General features: G+C 44.7%; 1 protein-coding gene and 1 non-coding gene across 2 annotated transcripts; one reads left to right on the forward strand and one right to left on the reverse strand.

Annotated features, from left to right (window-relative positions):
• The first annotated feature begins 270 nt into the window (after positions 1-270).
• Positions 271-23,486, forward strand: Dmrtb1 (DMRT like family B with proline rich C-terminal 1). Its single transcript, XM_042674649.1, is given in 6 exon segments — positions 271-278; positions 16,513-17,189; positions 20,186-20,391; positions 22,417-22,470; positions 22,472-22,631; positions 23,322-23,486. Coding segments are annotated over 6 exon segments (1,170 nt in total). The 3' UTR covers positions 23,387-23,486.
• Positions 13,775-13,881, reverse strand: LOC122113166. The gene has a single exon (XR_006148395.1). It is a non-coding gene; the product is annotated as a U6 spliceosomal RNA (small nuclear RNA).
• Positions 23,487-24,378: the final 892 nt, after the last annotated feature.

Here is a 24,378-nt window from a genome sequence, read left to right on the forward strand (position 1 = left end):
GAGGGACAGAGAGAGTCAACCCGCGGAAGGTTCCTCTAGGACCGCCTCTTCCTCTTCCTACCAGGACCGCCCCTACCCTCTAGGACCGCCCCTTCTGCTAGGGACGACCTTTCCTGCGCGCTAGGACAGCCAGACCCTATGGTCAGCCCTCCCAGTTCGCGCCTAGAGCAATGGGTAGAACTTTTTATACCCAAGTGGCTTTTGTCCAGCTTGGTTGCCTCAGACTCCAAAAGGATGCTATTAAGCCAACAAATATAAACAGGAGTAGACATGGGAATGTGAGTGAATAGGTGAGGTGGTCAGGGGGTGTAGGGGCGCATGCATCTTTATCTTCCTGCATAGGACTTTCTGGAGGCCTCAACTGTGCCTCCATGGCAACAGAAATCTGGCAGACCCACCCACTCTGTGCTTTCTGATAGAGATGACATCTACCCCAACACCTATACTCCTCTAAATTGGGGAGGATGTGAATGCTGATTATTTTTCACCTCTTAGCTTTCATTGAACTCTGAATCCTTGCCGTGATTTTTGAACACAAAGTGAATGTGAAACCTCTCTGTCTCTTGTGGAGCTTGCACTGTTGTGAGTATGGAAAACGAGAACTAAGTGCCTCCAGCTGTAAGTCAATAACATGAAATCATTCATCATTCACACTGTAGAATTCAGGGTCTAGCAAAAAACAAAACAAAACAAAAGACATATTCCTGCTTACTTCTAAACAAAGGGGTTTAAAAAAATCAGTATTGCAATTTGAGTAAAGTTCTAGATGGGTCCAAGTAATTCTGCCTGGTGAGGTTTGGTAGACTTCCCAGAGGAGATGACAGTGTAGATGAATTCTGTAGTATAGAAGAAGGATGGAAAGGTAATTCCATGTGAAAGGAAGGGAAACATAAATGAGTAACTTACTAAGGAGAGGTAAACAATTCAGCATGGTGGGAACCAGCAGTTCAATCTGGAAAAATGAAATTGGGTCACATTAGAGAAGGCCTTAATGTCTTGCTTAGGACTTTAACTTTTCTCTTTTAGAGCAGGCAGAACTGTAATTAACAGACCACCTGCCTCAGCATCACCTAGAGTGTTAAAAAATCTCAGCTCACACTCTAGACCTCTGACCAAGGCTCTCTGAGGGTAGGGGTCTGTGATTTTAACTAGATCCTAGGTGGATTTATCACTAAACATCACCAAAGCTTGAAAAACCCATGGTATATGGATGAATGGGAGGTCAAGGATATTTTTTAAAGGTTTTCTGGTCTAGAATTCAGAACCAATATCCTGATCTGAGTGTGTATACAACTGTGAAGATTTAGTAAACTGTGCACTTGAGATGATTAAAGCACATTGCACACTTTATGTGAACCATAATTTTAAAAAACCACCTTGGCTGGCATTAAATACTAACTGAATACTATGGGATTCTGGCTGGAGAGAGCACAGAGGAGTCAGATACACGAACTGGGTTTCTCAATGTCTCCTGATCTCCTCTCTCCTCTCCTTTCCCCTCCCATAAGAAAATAGCATATTAAAGGGGAAAAAAGCTTGCTGATTAAGACTTGGCAGTTTATGTTCCTGGGAATACTGGCGGACTTGGAAAAGTTCATGGTGTATGAATTTCAGACACCACGGGCTACTTCAGACACCAAGGGCTAGTGCAAGGCCTCCCATGCTTCTGACTTACTGGCTATAAATCAGGGGTTCCCACAGTTCTTTCTTCACTGGGGACTAAGGCCAAATACTATTATAGAAGATGTTCCTGTCATATCACTGAGAAAATCACAAAGTTCTTAGGGACCATGCTAGGACCTAGAATAAAGGCCAAATATACACATCTTACTATACCACCACATCACAGCCACACACTGATAAAATGGAAGACATAAGTTCTGAGTTCTACTTGTTTTCCTAGCTGTGTGGCCTTAGATATTTTAGCCTTTTTCTGAGCTTTTTCTCCCTTCACCAAACCTGAAACTTGAGTTGATAGTAGCAATCTTTTAAGGCTGTTATAAAGTGCACAGAAGTGTGAGACAATATGCCTAAAGCACTGGGTTCAAGGTCCTGCATGCTAACTCACACTTCAAGCAGCCCTCCCATCACTCTCCTGGCACTTTCTAGTCCCTCTCCAACTTCACAACCTTGCTCCTTCCCCTCCACTAGAGTGGATAATTCAGTTAGGTACATTCCTACTGACTGATGATTCAGTTATGAAGAAATCATAACTGGCATAGATGTGAACTTCTTTGATCATGCCCCAGGATATGTCAAAGCATTAAAGAAGCAAGGCAGTGATTGCTGTCCTGTAGCTCAGCAGCCTGTGCACTGGGAGGGACAGGACAGCAGAGCAGCTTGCCTCCTCTGCCACGAGGACTTCTTCCACCTGATGCTTGTTCAGGTGCCTTCTGGCTAGTGACCCACTCTTCCTGGTTTCCTCTGAACATTCCCCGTTTTAGTGTCCCTGAAACCTCTTAGTCCTAGCAAATTAGGGTAGTTATTATCATTGTTCTATAAGTCTGAGCTATGCTCAGGGCCTCTAGCCTCCGGCAATGTGCTTCAGTATAAGGAGCACTTTATAATGGCTTGGAAGCCATCCATCCCCCAAGTCCAAATCCTGGACTAATTGCTATGTGTGGCAATGAAATTTGTAAAGACATATCTAACACTCTTGAACCTCAGTTTATTATCTACAAAAATATATCCCATTTTCCCTGAATTTGTAATGAACTTCATATCATTCAATTAAACAATGTCATAATGCTTGCAATACATATTACTTCTTTTCTTCCTGATCTCTGAGTCATTATCCATTGAAGAACCATACCTCTAAAATTTCTAGAGCCTGGAGTGGCAGGGAAGGGAGGCAGCCATTGGGCAGCAGGGGGCACTCCTGCCACTCCTCTACTTTTCCAGAACATACAGTTCCTCTCCCCCCATCCTCACACCAAAGTCATAAAGCTTCAGTAGTCAACTGATGAAAAATGGCCATACTTTAAACCCACACTTGATTTTTACTTATCTAAATGTCTCCCACATGCTTGCAATAATGTTAAGTGTGTATCTGGACCATTTTCCATCTTGAACATTTAATTTATAATCCTTCTCACTCTAAGGGGGTTATGAGGTGGGGAGGGGGTGTCAAGTGTTTATTCTTAGAATTATTCAACTCCAATCAACTAATTATTCTAATGAATTGTACACTTTTTTTTTTTGCTTTTTTTTCTTGACCAGATTGGAAACAATGATAGGCATTCAACTGAGATTTATTTGTAAAACTCTGACAGATTGTGAATTTTGGAGTTCCTTAAACTGTCTCCTAAAATAAATATTTCTGACTTATCTGGGGAGTTAAAGAGGAAAAAGCAACAATTCTTGAACTGATTAAGTTAAGCCATGTTTAAGGAAAATATTGTGGGAGGGCTGGGAAGGTGGCTCAGTGGTAGAGTGCTTGCCTTGCATGCATGAGGCCCTGGGTTCAATTCCTCAGCACCACATAAGCAGAAAAAGCCAGAAATGGTGCTATGACTCGAGTGCTAGAGCACTAGCCTTGAGCTAAAGAGCTGAGGGACAGCACCCAGGCCCAGAGGTCAGGCCCCATGACCGGCCAAAACAAATAAGAAAAGAAAAAAAAAAAAAAAAGAAAATATTGTGGGAGGTAATAACCTCTACATGTTCAGAAGAAAACTGTACATAACACATCTTTGTACTCTTTTCATTTAAGGAATTATTTGTACAAACTAGCATTCCTAGTGATAGTACTTATTTACCTGGGGTGGGTTCTAGGAAGAAAAAGGTTACTAATCAAATACTTTTAAAAGTTAACTTTCCAGCCAGAGCACAGTGGCTCATGACTGTAATTCTAGCTACTCAGGAGGCTCAGATCTGAAAATTGTGGTTCAAAGCCAGCCTGAGCAGGAAAGACCATGATACTTGTCTCACCAATTAAACACCAAAAATCTGGTAGTAGAGCTATGGCTCATGTGGTAAAGTTTAGCCTTGAGCAAAAAAGCACAGGAACAGGGCCCTAGTTCAAGCCCCAAGAACAGTGTACATGTGAGTGGGCACGTGCATATGAGCGCGCGTGCACACACACACACACAGACTTTTCAGAGTTGTAAACAATAGTATGTGTCCCAAGGGCTCCATTTCTCAAGTAATAGAAACACAACCAACCTGCACCCACTGTCTGGGCATTTATTTAGAAACCTGCTGGATCGCAGGCAAATTGGGCCACCCTGTGTCACGCTGTGATACTTCTTTTTTTTGTTGCAAGTTTGCATATTATTTTACTGGTAATTTGTACTCCACAAGATAAATATAAAAATATTATTATAGGGCTGGGAATGTGGCTTAGTAGTAGAGTGTTTGGCTCACATGCATGAAGCCCTGGGTCTGATTCCTCAGTACCACATAAACAGAAAAAGCCAGAAGTGGTGCTGTGGCTCGTGGTAGAGAACTAGCCTTGAGCACAAGAAGCTCAGGGACAGTGTTCAGGCCCAGAGTTCAAGGCCCAATTTTATATTATTATAAAAAATAACATCAGTATATTAGAGGTTTCAAATGCAAGCTAGAGATTCATTAGATTCTTCTAGTTGGCATATTCTAAATAGGTAAACACTTTCAGTTCTAAGACATGAGGCCATATTTTCCATTAGGAAGGCCCTATATGGCAAAGAGCAGAGCTTCACACTAGAGAAAGTGCTCCAATCTGACGATGGATGGCTGAGACAGTGGTGCCATCCTCAGGAAGATGCAGCATCCTGACTCTGAGCTATTGTTTAGAACCTGGTCTTTGCACGTGAGAGGAGGACCAAGCAGACAAATCTATGCAGGGTTGCCCAGTAGAAAGAAAATGCAAGTTTTAGATATAATTTCAAATTTTCTGGAGGCCACATTAAGACAGTTTTAAAAAGGCACATAATAATGTTACATAACTCAATATTTTTAAACATTATTTCACCATGAAATCTATGCAAAATTTTTAAGATATTTTGCTTTTTTTTTTTTTTTCATCTTGTAGCTTTGGAATCTGGTATGTTTTTATCCTGTCAGCACATCTGAATTTGCACTGGCCACACAGTGTTCACAAGCTACAAAGGGTGATAGCTACAGCATTCTACAGTTTGGGTTTAATCTGTGCTAGGAGAGCCCTAAAGCCACATAAAAGCTTGTGCAGATGAATGCATGCTGTGTGATGGGAGGGGACCTTGGGTGAGTAAGAGGTACTACTTCCTCCTCATTCCCTCCTCTGGTCCCTCCCTTCTGTGATTTCATGTAATACATGTTAACTAGCTGCCCAGGTACCTGCGCTGTAGTGGGCACTCAGATGCATCATCTCAGCTCTGCAAGAATTAGAGATCTAGCTTCAGATTTCAAGTGAGTGAAAGAGCTACACGAAGGCACTATAGAGGAGGGTGAGGAGGAGGACACTGGGAGGGGACTCAAACGTGCTTCTGTACTTCCCGGGTAGCTTGGGTAGGACTTTTCTTAATGCTAAGCTGCAGTGTTATTCCTTGTCTAATAGATACAACGGAAGTGCTTTTCTTCTAGATGATGGTGGGTCGTTTGAATGAGACCAGGCCTGCAAAGCTGTTATCATTTGTTAAATATTATCATTGCCAAATGAGAGAAACAAGGGATACTTCAGTATTTGCACACATCATTGTAAGGTATTACTACTGTGACTTAGGCTCATAGAAGTTAAGCAACAACGTATGTAACAGCTAACAACTAATGATTGGGTTTTTACCCAGTATGCTTGTCATTAGAGTAGTATTTCTTGCCATTTGTTTTCTATTCAATGTGGACTGAATTTGCCCTCTGAAACATAAAATAGAAAGGACTCTTGAGAGATAAATTCCTGGTGTATGCTTGTCATTCTCCTCGCCCCACCCTACCCCATTACCCCCTCCCTGCCCCTTTTGCAAGTACTCTACCACCTGGCCATACTTTGTAACCTTCTTTTTTTTCCCCCAAATAGGATCTCCTGTTTTTGCCCAATACTGGACTCAGATCCCAATCCTCCTAGCTAAATTCTTCTACATAGTTGAGTTACATTTATGGATTGAAATGAGGCTTTCCTTCCTTTTAGGTCTGCTGACTCAAATTGCAATCTTCCCTATCTCCTCCCTAGTAGCTAGAATTACAGATGTGAACCACTGTGCTGTAGCTTTACTTGTTCCCACAGGAGCAGAATTTAGGGGAAAATCTCTTTTTATTTTTTTGGGTATAGCTCAGTAGAGGTAAGGCTTTTCCTTTGAGGGAAGAGAAATGCTAAGGCAGGCTTTAAGCATCCTCCCCTCCACCTTATGAAATCTTCAGTAGTTTTCATTGTTCACAGGAGAGAAGCTGAAAAGGAAGATATTGGGGTATAGCTGCTGGAGAAAGATGTTATAGGCAAATAATCCTTTCCCTACTAGTGTGCTAGTAGTAAGGAAACGTTCTATTGAGTGCAGTACTTTACCCATACACTTCATAATGCAAGGCTCTGTTCAATGAAGGTGGATTAAACTGTACCAGTGGCAGTTTAAGAAGAGGTGTTAGCTCGGTGCTGGTGGCTTTCACCTGTAATCCTAGCTACTCAGGAGGCTGAGATCTGAGGATCATGGTTCAAAGCCAGCTTGGGCAGGAAAGTCTGTGAGACTCTTATCTCCAATTAACCACCAGAGAACTGGAAGTGGTGCTCTGGCTCAAATGGTAGAGCGCTAGCCTTGGGCTGAAAAGCTCAGGGACAGCACCCAGGCACAGCGTTCAAGGCCCATGACTGACAGAAAAAAAAAAAAGGCATTAGGAAACCTAGGACTCTGACAGAAAGGGGGCACTATCTAAACAGGTGTGACTCCCACCTGTTTACCAAGTTACTGCCACCTTTGTCCTCAGTCACAGCAGAGATTCCTCAGCAGCCATTGGAGGTTCCATCCAGCAGATACTGTGATGGCAAAAAGAATGATTCTGGACTCACAAGAATGGTCATAAGCCGGGTGCCGGTGGCTCATGCCTGTAATCCTAGCTACTCAGGAGGCTGAGATGTGAGGACCATGGTTCAAAGCCAGCTGAGGCAGCAAAGTCTGTGAGACTCTTATCTCCAATGAACCACTAGAAAACTGGAAGTGGTGCTGTAGCTCAAGTGATAGAGTGCTCGCCTTGAGCTGAAGAGCTGAGGGACAGCACTCAGGCCCAGAGTTCAAGCCTCATGACCGACCAAAAAAACAAAACAACAAAAAAAGAATGGTCATGAGAGGCAAGAGGGACCTCACAGGAAAGACCCCAGTGAATTCCTGAGCTTCTTCAATCCTCTGCTTCCTTCCTTCCTTTTTCTTTTTTCTTTCTTTCTTTCCTTCTTTTTCTCTCTTCTCTTTCCATTCCTCCCTCTTCCTCTCCCTCCCTTCTCTTTCTCTCTCCCTCCCTTGCTCTCTCTTTTCTTTTCTTCCTCCCTCCCTCCCTCCCTTCCTTCCTTCCCTTCCTTCCTTCCTTTCTCTTTCTTTCTTCCTTCCTTTTCTTTCTTTCTTTCTCTCTCTTTCATCTTTCTTTCTTTCTTTCTCTCTCTTTCATCTTTCTTTTTCCTGCCAGTTCTGGGGCTTGAATTTAGGGCCTGGGAGCTGCTCCTAACTTTTTTCCCTTTCAAGCTGGTGTTCTACCACTTGAGCCACAGCTCCACTTCTGGCTTTTTGCTGGTTAATATGAGATAAAATTTTCATGGACTTTCCTGCCAGGGCTGGCTTTGAACTTTGATCCTCAGATCTCAGCCTCCTGAGTAGTAGGATTATAGACATTGAGCTAGCTCCCAGCTAGTCTTATGCTTTTAATTGGTAAGAGAATACATGTTAGCTTGGCAGGTTATCAGGATGTAGCAAGGGTCAGGCACATAAGAACAGATACATACCCTGTCTTTGGACAGGATCAGCATGTAATGTCACAAGCTCAGAATCCTGTGTCTTTGCCACTTTCTGCTTAAACACTGGATAGCATACATAAGCTGCAAACATAAGCCAACAGTTTTTTACTGGCAACAGGCTTTCTCCATACATGCCATCCAATCATACTTTCTGCACCCAGTCATAGCCCCCCAGGGTCTAGGGTCCTCACAAGCTATTACTGAAAGAATCCATCCCAACCATCCCAGAAGACAGGCAGACACAGTCACATCGAGAGAAGGAGCTTTATAAGAATGTTTATTAGAGGGGTCATGTCCCTCACAGGACAAGGAGCAATATGGTGCCTGTCCCCATCCAGGTGGTTCCTTGTAACACTGGGGCTGGAGAGGGAAGTGCTCTGCATAGGCAGCTAGGTCTGGGAGGAGGGTGGAAATGCCGACCAATCCCAGAAGAGGTCTAGGACAGGGAGGAATTCAGGTTGGGTGGAGGGCATTCTGCTGTTGCAGCTGGGGATTACAAATTGCTGAGGGAAATGTAGTGGGAGGAGCTGAGGACCTGATATGGAGGGAATGCTAACAGTTACTAACTATTGCCTGGAGGGTGCAGAAACAGCTGTCCTAGGCTTCAAGTGTGGGGGAAAAGTATTCACTGAACACTTTGCTCCCCACTTTTTGCTTTCCAGTCTATGTTTATACTATGCCACTGTCTTTTTAAGTAATCGTTTAGAGAAATGTGTGCATATATTTCTTTTGAAAAGCAGCAACCTCTGAAATAATCAACCATCCACCTAAATAAAACTATCAATTTGCCTGCATTTCCAAGAGTAAAATAAATAACAAGCTGTTGAAATACAAATTGAGACTTTGGGGAGAAGAAAGAAATAAACTAGTCTTTTTTTCTTCTTCTCCTTAGATTTGTTAATATATAAACTCTGGAGTTTCTGCATTTTTATTTTTTTTTAATTTTTCTTAATTTTTATTTTTGTTGTCGGTCGTGGGGCTTGAACTCTGGGCCTGGGCGCTGTCCCTCAGCTCTTCAGCTCAAGGTGAGCGCTCTACCACTTGAGCTACAGCGCCACTTCCGGTTTTCTGATGGGTTTATTGGAGATAGGAGTCTCACGGTCTTTCCTGCCCAGGCTGGCTTTGAACCGCGATCCTCAGATCTCAGCCTCCTGAGTAGCTAGGATTACAGGCGTGAGCCACCAGCACCCAGCGAGTTTCTGCATTTTTATGACGTGACTACTGATTAAAAAGATAAATGTTTGTGTATTAATGTCTTTAAAGCACTACACAAATTCTTAACACCTTGGGATATTTTCCCTCTAATGCTATTAAGGGAATATGGTACCATTTTGTATTTAAACAAGGTTAAAACATATTCACTCAAATGGTTTGCTTTATATGGAATTTTTCTTAAGTCACTGATGAGAAAATGAAGACATTTGGGTGGTCAAGCATGAAATGTAAATGACTATTTTTATTTTTAAGGCATTATTATCCAATATTACTGTTCAAATTTAAATCTGATAATGCTAAATGATCATATTTTGCAATACGGTGGAACAATGTAGCTATGATCCCAGTCTTCTGACTGCAGATAAGAAAATGAGCTTGCCTGTCCTTAACCTAAAGGACTGTTTTTTTTAAATTCCAAGTATAAAATTAATATAGAAGGAGAAAAGCAAAGACAAACCTAGACTTGCTTAAATGGATGTAAAGCTACCAGTGAAATTCCTTAAGGGCCAAATAATATAAGGAACATATTTCTGACCTTCTGTTAAGATCAGGGGATGACAAATAGTACAGTACTTGCCTAGCAAGAATGACTCCCTGAGTTCAAATACCAGTACCATAAAAAAAATACTGATTATCGAGGTGTGGTGGCTCATACCTGTAATCCTAACTACTTGAGAGGCTGAGAATGGGAGAAATGAAGTTCTGGTCAGCACATGATAAAAAGAAGAGAAAACCATTTAGCAAGAACCCATCTCACCCAATAAGCCAAGCATGTTGGTGTATAGAGGAGGCCTTAGATAGGATTGTGCTTAGAGACATGTCCCAAACAAAAACTCAAGAACCCATCTGAAATACAACTAAAATAAAAAAGAGGAGGGGCATGGCTCAAGTGGTAGAACATCTGCCTAGGATATTCAAACCCCAGCCACTTTTGCTTCAGATTATTTTTTAGATAGGGTCATCCATTATGGCTTGCATGTAACTGGGATGACAGATACCTACTACCAGCTGTACCCAGTTAATCGAGTATGAGTGTGAGGTTCATTAAGTTTCTTCCCAGGGCTGGCTTTAAGCCTTGGTCCCCCTCATCTCTGTCTCCAGAGCAACTGGGATACAGGAATAAGTTATTGCTCCTGGCCAGGAATATAAATTTCTTAAAAGGGGATCTATAAACCTCTTTTCAGCCCTCTAGGGTTTAGTAAGCCTGAGAGTGGCAACCTTTTCCTTTTTCTAGGGAGCTGGTGGGAAACATAAAGTAGACTTCACTCAGAGACTCAGGAAAATCAAGGAGGATTTTCCCAGTCTGTGGCTACTACCATCTTATCACCAGAGATTTCAAAGAAAGGCAGTGAAAAATACACATTTAGCCAAGCATGAACCATAAATACCTCCTTAAATATAACTGATCTACAATATACTTTCAGCTTAATACTAATACTTAAGGGTACTAGTACCCTCTTTGTGACACTTCAGAGTGTCACAAATTCCTGCCAAAAAAGAATATGAATAATTTTATGTCCTTAGGTACAATATGAAGTCTGTGCTAACTTTTCCCAGGATTTAAGTTGCTTTATAGCAAGGGTAGAGAATATCCAGACAACAAATGCAAAATCATCTGGTCTAGGTCTGTCAGGGCAACTGTAGGCAGAATTTGAAATTCAATAAATAAGGTGTCTGGGTGCCAGTGGCTCAGGCCTGTAATCCTAGCTACTCATAAGGCTGAAATCAGAGCATTGAGGTTCAAAGCCAGCCCAGGCAGGAAAGTCTGAGAGACTCTTATCTCCAATAAACTAATCTGAAAAAGTCAGAAGTGGCACTGTGGCTCAAGTGGTACAGCATTAGCTTTGAGCACAAAGATTCAGGGACAGCACCCAGGCCCAGAGTCCAAGGCTTAGGATTAAAAAAAAAACTTACAGTGAGGAAATTATAATAATAACATCAATTTTGAGAGACAAGTAAGGAATATCCACTATGGTATACATAGAACACATACATGACAGAATAGACACATATGCTTAATGAGCTGCCAAGCCCTCTGCCTGTATTGCAACAACTTGGAGATCAGTGCCAAGCAGTCTGGGAGTGTGCATGTTATGAAGGTATCAAAACTCTGTGGTGAAACTGCAACTATCTGGTGTTGAAGAGAGGATATTCAGAGGTTACTCCTTGTGACATTGATGAGCTTGCCTCCAACAGGTGTCGAGAGCCCTGCAGGGAGTCTCTCTGCATGATAAGCTTGACTATCTCGCTGGAACATCTCTCAAGGCTATTTACAGAATCTGGTCTTTGCATCCTGCCCCAAACAAAGACCACGTAGCTGCTATTGACCACCTTTTCACATTGCCCTAAGCAAGCATCCTGCAGCTGCTACGCCCAATGAAAAAGCTTCCTTATTCTAAGCATATAAATATCCCTGTGTGAAAAATAAAATTTGGCAGCTTGATCAGAATCCTTGTCTTGCTGTCCTTCTTCGTGTCTCTTGTCCCTTCATTCCTTCTCGCTTAGGTTCATTGCCCTGGTTGAAGTCCTGCGGGTCGGGACAAACAGGAATGATTCATCAATGTCTTTGCCAACACAGAAGATAACTAATCTAACCTTTATACATGGCCATGGTCACTAATCTTCACATAAACTGTATCTCAAATGAAGATTTGAAAACATTACTCAGAAAAGACCTCTAGAGTTGACAATGCAAACGTTGATATGTTCCAAATCTAAGAGTTAGGATTAGTACAGAGATCAAAGCAAAATAATTGCATTGTTGGTAACAGACACACACTGGAAAGTTATTAAAACCTAAGTAGTATGACATCTTACAAATGGAGATTACAGGAAAATTAAAACTATATAGAGTGATCTTTCCAGGAGAAATAGACAAGTGATGTTTTTGTTTTTGTTTTTGAAGTCAAAAGCAAACCTATGTGCCTAGTTTGTGTCAATGAATTAGTAGTAATGACAAAAAAGCCTATCTGGAGCACCATTATAGCTCAGAATATGCTAAACTCAATAGATTTGGAGGTCAAATGCATCTAGATAAAAATCAATGCTCCTTAGTGTAGTCTGAAATCACAATTAGCTTTCACTAGGCCTCACTGTGACAGAGACAACATTAATCAGATGAGTTATGTAGTGAGAAAGCTAATTGCAAAAAGTTGAGGCCCAGGTAGAGGTGAGTTTGTGAAGAGTATATGGGGCTGCTGCAGAGTTATTAGCATCAAAGTAAAATTTTTCAGTGTTTATTTTGTCTTGGAGTACTGTCTCAGGTGGAATTCCTGACAGGACAAGATATTGAAAAACACTGAAGGATTCTGCAGATTTCTACTTTTTTCTCTAGCTTGTGATAAGACAATGGACATTACAACTGCCCAACTGCCCATTTTTGTTGGATGGATAATTGCAGAGTTGGACACATGAGAGGAACTGCTGTCATTGGAAGCCATACATAGCCCTAGAAGATGTGGGGACTGAGCTGGGTGCTGGCATCTCATGGATGTAAGCTGAACTTCTCAGTAGGCTAAGAACCTGAGGATTGAGGTTGGAAGCCAGTCCAGGCAGGGAAGCTCTTCTTACCTCCAATTAACCAGAAAAAAGCCAGAAGTGGAACTGTGACTCAAGTGGTAAGAATGCTAGCCTTGAGTGAAATAGCTCAGGGACCACACATCTAGGCCACCAGTTCAAGCCCTAAAATAGGCATGCCCACAAAAAAGCTGGAAGTAGAGCTGTGGATCAAGTGATAGAGTGCGAGCTTTGAGAAAAGAAAAAAAAAGCTAAGGGACAGCATCCAGGCCTTGGCACAGACACAAAACAAAGCCCCAGCACTGGCAACCCCCACCCCCTCAAAGATGTGAGGATGCAAAAGAGTTTTGTTTTTAGGGTTGAGGACACTGCTCAGAGAGACTTGTTTTATTAATGAAAAAGTGTGAATATTTAAAAGTTAAATGGCTAGGCTGGGAAGGTGGCTCAGTGGTAGAGCGTTTGTCTTGCATGCCTGAGGCCCTGAGTTCGATTCCTCAGCACCACATAAGAAAAAAGAAAAAAGCCAGAAGTGGCGCTGTGGCTCAAGTGGTAGAGCGCTAGCCTTGAGCTGAAGAGCTAGGGACAGTGCCCAGGCCCAGAGTTCAGGCTCCACGACTGGACCCAAAATAAAATAAAAGTTAAATGGCTTTACCACAAATAGATATAGCTATGATTGGCTCAAAAAACAGTTAATTGCATTTGTCAAGGAAGAAATGAATCATCTAGGTCTTGATCCAAGCTATTTAATTGTATGTTACTGCATCACACCCCGAAGAAGTCTCTGTGCAGTCAGTGCAGCTCAACCATGTGATATCAACAAGGAATGTATATAAATTTTGTCAAAAGCAGAGGGTTGAACAACCACCATGAGTCACTGAATGATCTTAACTTGGGAGTATGGTGATCTTGTTTAGTACTGTCAAGGTGGTGGATAAGTCGGGGAAGATGCCAACTCATGAGGTTTTATCAACTGCAGGATGGAATCAATAAGTTCCTAGAGATAAAGGGAAGGCTTGCCAGGAAACTCAAAGACAGCAAAAGACTATGATTTTTTTCATTCACAATGGTCATTACCTAGTACCTTTCAGAGCTGAATGTCAAGCTATAGGGGCCTAATCAGCTGCTCATCTCCTTGATTTAGTCATTTTATTTATTTACTTATTGAATATGGAACACTTCACTAATTTTTGTGACATTCTTGAGCAATGGCTGTGCTAATATTCTCTGTATAGTTCCATTTTTAGTATATGTGCTGCTGAAGCTAGCACAGCTCCTTGCTTTTAAATGTGAAATAAGGGGCTGGGAAGATGGCTCAGTGGTAGAGCACTTGCCTTGCATGCTCGAGGCCCTGGGTTCAATTCCTCAGCACCACATAAGCAGAAAGAAAAAAGCCGGAAGTGGCACTGTGGCTCAAGTGGTAGAGTGCTAACCTTGAGCTGAAGAACTGAGGGTCAGTGCCCAGGCCCAGAGTTCAGGCCCCATGACCGGACCAAAAACAAAAAAAGACTTAAATGTGAAATCATTTGAAGCTAAATGGAGGCTGTGGAAAAGACAACTTGAAAAGAATAAAATGATGTATTTCCTTACTCTTAAATATACTGGTGAATGTAAGAAGCTACTTTGAGAAGCTAATTAATGAACTTTTCAAAGATGTTAAAGGTAAACAAATGGAACTGAACATATGTGCTATACTTATACTTCAGGGAGGAACTAGCTGGTATGCCTGATAACCTATGACATGAAATCATTCAACAACAAAGCAACCGATAAGCTGAAGCAACCTCACACTGTTTCAGTTCTGTGTTATATAAGGATGAATTTGCAACTTAGAGTAGCCATGCACTGAAATAAGCACCTGTCTTTGGAACAACTCACAGGTGTTTTTCAAAACTTACCAATGCAAACAGCCAACTGCACTCCAGCCTGACTAACCAAACCTAGAAAAATAACATCATCAATACGAGATAACAACATATTAGGGGTGAATTCATTACATTTTTGATCAAATGTAACAGGCCAATTTTTAAGTTGTTAATTTTGTATGCTCTAGTAATAATATTAAGTATTTCTGCCAAACACCCATTGGCAGAAAGAAGATTCCTTGTTGGAACCAGGTCAAAATTAAACAATAGGTTATTAATTAATTAGACCAAAGAAAGAGGAAATTTAACTGGGACAAACAAATACCAGGTACAGACCCTGGGACTGGAACAGGAACGTAGTCTGACATTTACTGAAACTTGAAAAAGTGAGCAAAAATAGGACCGACAGTCTCCAAGGCTAACTACCAATATCCTGTTTTTGTGTTATGACTGCTTGCTCAGCAAATATGCTAAAATATGAAACGACCATTTGTGAGTGGCTTTTAATTGATTATTAAGAATAGGGCCAAACATTAAAGGCAGGACCTCTTTGTAGAGAAAAACTCAAGGTTAGTCATTAAAAGGAAAATTCTAAAGATAGAGAATTCATTAAAATAGAGAGCTAAACACCAGGTTATTGAAATTCTGTAAGTAGAAGTAAAACCCTAAAAGAGCCTGGAATGGGTTCTGATCAATATCAGTTAAACCCAGAATTGGGAACAGAACAAAGGAAAAATCTGGGATGTGAACTTGCTTTGATGACTTATTGCCTTGGTTACTGGAATTGTAATCACCATTTATAATCACTAACTGCTAGCTCTGCTTTTGTACCTTGCTTGCTGATTGCAAAACTGCCACTGGCCACCTGTGAGTGGCCCCTTGTGGTTTTTTCCTTTATAAGCCTACCCCATTTTGAGCTCGAGCCATTTGTCCCTCTAGTGGAGAGCAGCAGCCATGCAGCTAATAAAAATTCCTAACCCAATTGACTGTGTTGGTGACTCTTTTGGTTGATCATGGGTTCTAGTCCCACTAGCCCCAAGAAGTTGGGATACTTCATTCTCTACCCTTGCTTTATAGGTAGAACTAAATTCGTAAGAATTGAATGTTGAGTCAAGCTACTCCAGAATATCATGTCTATTTTATTTTAAAGCCATCTTAAATCAAGCACTGGTGGCTCACACCTATAATCCTAACTACTCAGGAGGATGAGATCTGAAGCCAGCCCGAGCAGAAAAGTTCCTGTGAAACTCTTCCAACTACTCAAAAAACAGAAGTAGAACTTGGCTCAAAGTGGTAGAGTGCTCAAAGTGGTAGAGTGCTAGCCTTGAGCAAAAGAGACAGAGCCCAGGCTCTGAGTTCAAGCCCCACAATTGACAAAATATATTTTTTTAACTATGCTTAACTTTGGAAGGTATTAACAACTGGAATGCCCCATCTTCTAGAAATGCACTCAACATCAAGGAAACTCTTGAAGAAATGGGAATCTCTGTAAGGGTACATACACCACGCTGCACTAAGTTCCTGAAAACATTCTGGAAGCATCCCTGTGAACCGCTCCTCTGTAGGGGAGAAAAATGAAATAAAACAAGCAGCAGCTTTGGGGGGAGAGAATAATGACTTGCACTTTCCAATGCTTTTTCTACTGGAACGGGTTTACAGAGAGCTGGTTCCTCAGGAGTTTAAAACCTGTGGATCGTTGAACTTTTTTATATTTTATTTTAAATAAAACACCTTTTGTGGATTGGCAGGAATAGGTAGTTTGGAAAATTAAGCGCCCAAGGCGTCAGATAATTCAGACGACGGCTCAAGCACAAGCATTCCACTTTAAAATGATTTATGCCGCCCAATCTCTTGCACCTAACTGCCCAGTGGACAGACCCTCTGCAAACTTTGCACCCCAAGGAGGGAGAGCGAGTGCAAGCGTCCTGCAGTCGCTCCTCGGACAGCCCGAGAGCAACTTTGTTACAAGTGTATCCAATGCCCCGGGCACCGGGGACTTGTGGGGCGCCTCTCACTCCTGCTCCACTCGCGCTGCAGATCCCAAAGGTGGCGGGCGTGTGAGGCGGACCTTGCCAAACTGGCGGACAACACGCTGCGTACCCCGAAATGCTCCAGATGCCGGAACCATGGCTTCTTGGTGCCGGTCAAGGGCCATTCGGGCAAGTGCAGCTGGAAGCACTGCACCTGCGAGAAGTGCTACTTAATTACCGAGCGCCAGAAGATCATGGCGGCGCAGAAGGTGCTCAAGAAGCAGGCGGCCGAGGAGGACCCCGAGGCGGCCCTGTGCGCGCCGGGGCCGCCAGTGGTTCCCAGGGCTGCGGTCGCGGCCACGGCCACTACCCCTGCGGCCATGGCCGCCACGGCTGCTGCGGCCACCATGCCCGGCCCGGGCCTCCACCTGCTGCCGCCTCCACTGGCGGCCGCCGGAGGCGTCGGCCTGGGCTTTGAGGGCTGCGGGGCCCCTCGATTTATGGAGAGGCCTCCGCGAGGCAGGAGCCCCGGGCCCAGCGCCTTCCAGCCAGTGCCGAGCAGTCGTGGCCAGAGCCGCGCGGGACCAAGCGATCGCACAGCTACAGCCTCATGGCTGCCCGGCTGCGTGGTGCCCCCGCTGCCGCCCCCGGTGCCGCCCGAGCCCGTGGCCCGGCCCTTCCCTTGCCGTCCAGAGCTGCGCAGGCCGCTGAGGCCTGTGCCCACCTCGCCGTTCGCCGACTTCCGTAAGTCCCAGACTGCCGTGCGTGTGCGCATGCGCGGCCTCACAGGCCACCCGGTTCCCCTGTGGCGGCCTGGACCAGCGTGGGGCCCGGACAGACCAGCGTGGGGCGGGCGTGCTTCTCAGGGGGAGCCAGGGGTTAGTGGGAGGGCCTTTACAGGAAGGAAAATGGAGGGGTGGAAAGGAGCGGCCGTCCCGAGGCCTTTTAGTAGTTTTTTGTCTGTTTTTTCGTTTCCATTTTGCAAGAAAAACCATGGTGCCGGTCCGGTTCAGCAGTGGGGTCTCTGTGGGCACAGTCTGGGGGGTAAAACAGCCCTAGAGCGCACGTAGGTCTCTCCTCCTCCCGGACCACCTCCCTTCCACGGGGCCTACACTTTCCCGCCCGCTCCCGCCATTTTGTCACTGCAGGCCCCCCCCCCCCCCCCCCCCCCCGCCATTTTGTCAGGTGGAGCCTCTGGCTGGGCTAGACTTGGACTGCGCCTGCGCATCCTCCCCTCCCTATGTGCTCGCGGAAAACGCTTCTGCTGCGGACTTCTCCAGTGCGCGTGCGTGCACCCCTTGTGTGTCTTCTTGCCCTGCCCAGGGTGTGCTTGGGCACCACACAGAAGCTCCTTGGCTGCTTTGCATACCATAGTAGCTGGCCTACAGAGATGTTCTTGCTACTTTTTCTTCTCCACTTTGTGCATGTTCCCTGTGTTGTTTTCAGTACTAAGCATAATTTCAAGTCACATGTAGATTTGAGGCATTTTATTTGTGTATGTGCTACTGAGGCTTGAACCCAGGGCATGGGACCTTGCTAGGTAGCTGCTTTACTATTTGAGCCACATCCTCAGGGTTTTTTATTTTTAAGTGTTTATGCTTGGTTCAGGTTAGACCCTAATCCTCCTTGTTATGCTTTTTTTGTAGCTGGGTTGACAGGAATGCACTATTCTACCCAACTTCTTATTGGTTGAGATGGAATTTTTAAAAAGTTTTTATTTATTGTTATTATAAAGGTGATGGAGATGGAACTTTTTGAACTCATGGTGTTTTTGCCCAGGGTTCACCTCAAGCCCCATCCTCCCAATCTCTGCCACCAGAGTAGCTAGAACTACAGGCAGATTTGAGATTTAAAAATAAAAATAGCTCCTAATGGGTATGTATTTTCTTGGTATTTTGTTCCATGGTAGTATAGAAAGGACATAGGTCAGAGTCAGGGAGCTGCTCATCCTTTAGCATTGGACAAACAATCTCTTCCTTCTGTATTCTGGAGAACTGGTTTTTGTAGAGCTGTGAAGGTCATTTCTGCCTTTTGGAACTTTCTGGGAAACCTAGGTATCCAAGAAAGTGGCTGTATAATGGGAAGACCCATCCTAAACAGCAATTCTAAGATAAATCCATCTTTCTAATTTAAGGATTTGGCAGGAGTAGTGGGGGCTCCATTTCTTTTATTCATCACTCAACAGAAACAGTGTTTGCAATGTGGCAGACACTTTCTTTCCTTCCTTCCCTCCCCGTCTTTCTTTCTTTTTTCTTCCCCTTTCTTTTGTTCATTAGTTCTTTCTATGCCAGTGTCTGGGGATTGAACTTTAGACATCATGTATTCACTCTGCTTTTTTTGCTCAGGGCAGGCACTCTTCCATTTGAGCCACACCCCAACTTTCATTCTATATTAATCTTGATTGTTAACTTGACAAAATTGAAAAGCCCCTAGGAGGCTAGTGAAGCATACCTCTAGGTGTGTCTTAGGGTATTTCCAGAGAGGAATTAACTAAGGGAGGAAGATGACTTCCCCATATACAGAACTGGAATGGGTGGTAGTGTAGTTCTGTGTGGCACATAAGGTGAAAACGAGAGAGCCCACTAGCAGACATTCTCTCTGTGCTTCCTGGCTGCCATGAGGTGATGAGCTTGCTTTTCCATGTTCTCTCCATCATATTCTGCCTCACCACAGTGAGCATGGACTGAAACTGAGCTAAATTAAATCCTTCTTCCTTCAGATTGTATCTTGGGTATTTGTCATAGGACTGATTAACATACCTTCCTTGTCCTCTGGGATCTAGTTTGTGTGTGATGTGTATGCAACAGTGATCAAAGAATCACACAGATTAATGTACAGAAATCTAAAGTTGATGGCTTAGTTGTCCCAAGGAAGAGTTGAGGATACAGATGACCTTCAACCTATGATGGGCTTTTGTCCTGATAAACCTATCATAAGCTGAAAGCAACTTAAGTCAAAAATCTGCTTATTGCATGTAATATGCTAGTTTTTATAACAGTTAACATAAAGCAGTTTAACATAAAGGCTATTTCTCCTGGTGACCACCTGGCTGGCTCAGAGAAAATTGTACCTTTCTGCAGATGACTGGTATCTTGAGAGAATATTTTACTGCATATTGCCAGTGCAGGAAAAGATCAAAATACCATCTGGTTTCTCTAGAATGTATACCACTTTTGCACTATGGACAAATAAAATATCACTAAATTGAACCATGGTAAGTCAGGCACTACCTGTGCTGAGGACTTTAGAGGCAGAGTGAAGTAGGTAGAAAAAGCCTTCCAAGTCAAGGGAGTAGCATCTGCAAAGGCCTCAAAATGAAGCAGGAGTAGAGGGGTAGGATTGAAGGACTAAAGGGCAGTGAGGTTGAAAGAATGGAATGTGAGAATTCTGTGCTTGCGCATGTGTGCTTGACTTGGCCTTGTGCTCTCGCTTGGCTTTTTCACTCAGGGCTTACATCTACTTGAGCGATATATAGCTTTACTTCCAGCTTTTTACTGGTTAATTGGAGATAAAACTCTCACAGACTTTTCTATCTGGGCTGGCTTTGAACCCTAATCCTCAGATCTTAGCCTTCTGAGTAGCTAGGGTTATAGTTATGAGCCACCACTGCTCATCTCAGAATGTGAGAGTTCTTTAGTTGGGTATGAGTGTTTGTTATGTTGTTACCTTGGAACAGTAATGTGAAGCCTTTCCTTTCCAGTCCTATTTTTAATATTTCTCTCATTGCCTTTCTTCTTCAGGCCATCCTCTGAGCATGAACTCCAGCTGTGTGGTGGGTACTGAGTACATGGAGAGAGAGTCTTCCAAGCTGTACCCCAGCTGCTCCACCATGCATTCCTACTGCACCTTCTCTCTGGGCTACCAGGATACATCCCCAGGCTTGGGGCTGTCCCCACAGAGGAGCTTCCGGCATGTCTCTTGCAGCCACTACCATGGAGGAGGCTTGGTGAGTCCCAACCCCAACTCTTTCCAGCTTCCTCCTCCTTATCCTGGCTTCCCTTGCTGACTTTTATTGGCTTGTAGTCCCTGGAAGCCAGTGGTCATAAATGGTACACCTCTAGGAGGGCCCTTTGTAGAGGGGGCTGTACCTCTGGGCCTGTGACATTTTCAAAGCTAGAAGGCTCCAGAGCACAGGGTGATCACTAGCTTTGACTCAAGGGATGCTGCTGCTAGAAGGGCCTCCATGCTTCCTGCATGAATGAGGGACTGAGATTCAGATCATGCAGCTGGCTGGTAGGTAGCTAGAATGTGTACCAACATCATTGACTCTAGCACTTGGAAGTTTTCTCCTGCCCTAAGTGTGTGTCTCACATAGAGGCAGAGCAGACCTGGCTCTTGGCCCATCTCATTGCTGCCAGCACCTGTGGGGTTGCCTTTGGCTAACCCATTGCAGCCAGGAAAGCAGGGCGTCACCGGTCTCCATACAGAGAGAGGGGCTGTGGCCAAAGAGAGCCAACAATGCACCTTCTACTCAACAGAAGCCTGAACCTGGCATCCAGGGCAGGGCTCTGACTGATGGGTGTGTGAGACATCTTTATGTTAAGACTGTGATCTCAGTCAGTTATCTGGGCCTGAGCTCCCACCACAGACTCCTGACAGGAGCTGAACATCTTGGGATTAAAGCACTAATAATCCCCTTTCCACCCCAGTCACATCTGAGGGGGATCAGATATATGAGAGAAGCTGTTTCAAACCTAAAAGCTGGTGAGTCATTTTACTTGTGTTCTGCTGCCCCTGCACAGGCTGGAGACACTCCCTAGGGACATCTCCCCTTTCCTTGTCCTATCCCTGTGCACCTGCTGCTTCATCTGGAGTTGAACAGGCTCAGGGTGTACTTTCACCTCTGCCCCCAAGACAAGTGTCCTGACTGACCAGGAGCTCACTCAGGGTGAGGTCCTAGTGTGACAGAGTTATAGGAGCACCTGTTCATGAACAGGTTCAATAAGGTGTGCCTAGCTCGGGGTCTGGAACATAGTAGCTGATTAAGAATGAAGTTCTTCCCTTTCCTGCGGTCAAATCAAGTCAGGAAATACTGCTTTCATGTAAGGAAACTATCTAGAGCCTTAAGTATATCATATCTGACCCTCCAATGTAGGGAACTGGATGTGAGGATTCTCAAACTCACTTGACAAAGAACACTTTGAGGAGCACTTACCAGTACTTCAGAGGCCTAGTGGTGCCTGAGTCAAATGCATGACAGTTTCCTATATTTCCTACTGCCTCCCCCCCTTCTAGATCCTCCCAGTGGGCAGGGCCTAGCGTCCACCACCTGAAGGAGCCCAAACATGGTAGTCTGGCCTCTGGAGCCACATACCTGAGTCACCTAGCCTCCCTTGCCTCGTGAGCAGCCAGGTTACACCTAGCTTGTTGATATCTTGCCCTAAAGGTCTCCTGACACTTGGGTTAAAGTCATCTCCTATACCAGAAAGGGAGTCTCTTGGATCAAGTTGCATTTGACTCTACAGCAGCACTGTGACCAGCTCAGTGGGCTCACACAGATTTGCCTCTGACCAGCTTGGTAGCTCCTAGCATTCTTTCACTGAATCTGCTTTTTGTCTTTTTTTTTTTTCTTTTTTGGTACTGGGGATCGAACCCAGGACGTTGATCTTGCTAGGCAAGTGTTTTGCCGCTGAGCTACATCCCAGCCCTGAATCTGCTTTTTATCAGTACTGCCAAGGTAGCAATAGAACTCACCTCCTAGTCCTTAAGGATATGGACACCATCTCCCAGCACATGCAGAAGAGAAGATGCCCTCAGTGTCATGATCCGTTGGTCTCAGGCTTAGCCTAAGAGATCTGCAATCCTTCTAGCCTTCAGTCATTTTAGCTGGTGTTAATGAACACCTGCTCCAAGTGTCCTGTGACAGGTGTCTTGTGATTACACTAAAGGGAGCCACCCATTCTGGGGAATGAGAAGTGTGTTTGGCCAGCTTACCTAGCTGTCTCTCAGCTTTCTGCTGTGTGTCACACAGGTGTCGGAACCAGTGAGAGACTTCCAACCAACCTACTACCCGCCTCCGCCTCCGCCGCCACCCCCCCCCACCCCCACCCCCCCAAGTGCCACAGCCCCAGTTCCTGCCACCAGGCTTTCTCTCTGCACTCCACTTCCTCCCACCACCTCCACCACCACCATCACCACCGCCTTTTTCTCTGGCCATCCTGTCTGATACAGACAGGGAGAACATTGGTAAGTCTTCCCATATCCAGAAGAGCCAGGAAGACTTTCTGAAGGAGGAGAGCCATGTGGCATGGGGGTGGAGAGAAGCGGTATAGGACACAGAATCTGAACCACCGGTCCCCACACCCTCATGCCATTTCCACAAGTGTGCATCTGTGGGAGGGGCATAGGATTCGCAGGCCCCAAATGCTTCTAGGATCGTGGATTGGATTTGAACAAGGTGTCTTCAATGTGACCGGCAGAACCAACTCATGAGCTGGGGGAGTCTGATGCTCCCAACCCCAAGGCCTGCTGCACACTTGATATGTATATAATATCCATATGAGCTGGCCTAGGTGGCTGGAAGCTCGCTGGCCCAGTGGTGGTGGCCTGGACATGAGTCCTGGCTCCTGAATTCCAGCTGCGTGACTTGAGGAGCACCTTCTCTCCTCCAGGCTTTATTCAGCATCTGCAAAAGTGGATCCATAGTGATGCTGTCCTCACAAGGCAATTCTGAGAGTGAGGAACAGAGGTGGAGGTGGAGCTGGCATCTGTAGTGTGTGTCCCGGGCTAGAATGCCAGTCTTCCACCTGACATAGTTCAGGCAGATTCACTGACCACAGGGCTGGGAATGGTAGGGAAACCTTGGAGAAAAAATTCTGCGTGTGAGAACAGATGACTCGCATTTTCTAAATCAGCTGTCTTCCGTGTCTTTCACAGGCGACCAGGGTGCAGTGGCTCCTCAAGAACCCAGTCAGCCATCATCTCAGGAGAAGTCTAACTAAGCCCCAGGCCACCCTCGGCCGGCAGGGGAGTCAGGGGTATTAGAGCAATGATTTTCTTGTTTATGTTCATCATTGGAAAGAAGGATATTGATAGGTTTAAGTGGGCAGCTAATTTCCATTCAAGGTGGAAGATGAGTGATTTTGAAGGTTGGTGTTGAAGAGAGGCATGGGGGAAGATATAACTTGAGAGGGAGGGCCAGGACTCTGAGGAGTGGGGGTTGGTAAAGCTCACGGGAATGAATTTAACCATCCTGGGGGACACCCTTTATGGGACTCCCCCAAAGGCGGCCTTTGATTTCCTCAGGCTCCACTCAGGACAGAAGGCACCATTTATTTCAGTCTTCTGCCACCTTTGCCTGGTCCCCAGGGCTGGGACACTACACACATCAGGCTCCCAACCCATCCAGATGGCTAGTGCGAGCAGCCAGGGCACTGACAGCTGGTCTGCAGTGTCCCATAGTGTCCCACTTTACTTGGTCACTGGCCCTCACCCTTCTCCAGTTGTTTGGCTAGTGAGCACCCTGACCACCATGGATGCTTCACTTCCCCTCCATGAAGCTTAAGCTGTCATAGGTATCATTTCTGGTTTGAAAAATCTGTTCAAGTTTTACTATTGGATGTTTTTTAATAGGCCACTTACAAGCACGGAAGCAGTTCTCAGAGAATAGAATCGCCTGTCACATCAGTAGTTTCCTTTCTGGGGACAATTAGCTGTTGAAATAAAACGAGCAGTGGAAATCCTTGTGGAAAGTTTGTTCTCTCACAGTTCTGGTAGAGGGCTGAATTAGGCAGGAGCCTGGGTAGGTTTAGGTGATTTGGGTTCAGGGCCTGTCATTTGCTTAGGCAAGGGCTTCCATGGTCTCCACCACAGCCTTGGTGGGCTGGGAAGGTGGCTCAGTGGTAGAGTGTTTGCCTTGCATGCCTGAGGCCCTGGGTTTGATTCCTCAGCACCACATAGGCAAAAAGAAAAAAGCCGGAAGTGGCACTGTGAC

The sequence above is a fragment of the Dipodomys spectabilis genome, unplaced genomic scaffold (genome assembly GCF_019054845.1).
Source record: "Dipodomys spectabilis isolate Male_0828 unplaced genomic scaffold, ASM1905484v1 ptg000002l, whole genome shotgun sequence".
Taxonomy (NCBI): domain Eukaryota; kingdom Metazoa; phylum Chordata; class Mammalia; order Rodentia; family Heteromyidae; genus Dipodomys; species Dipodomys spectabilis.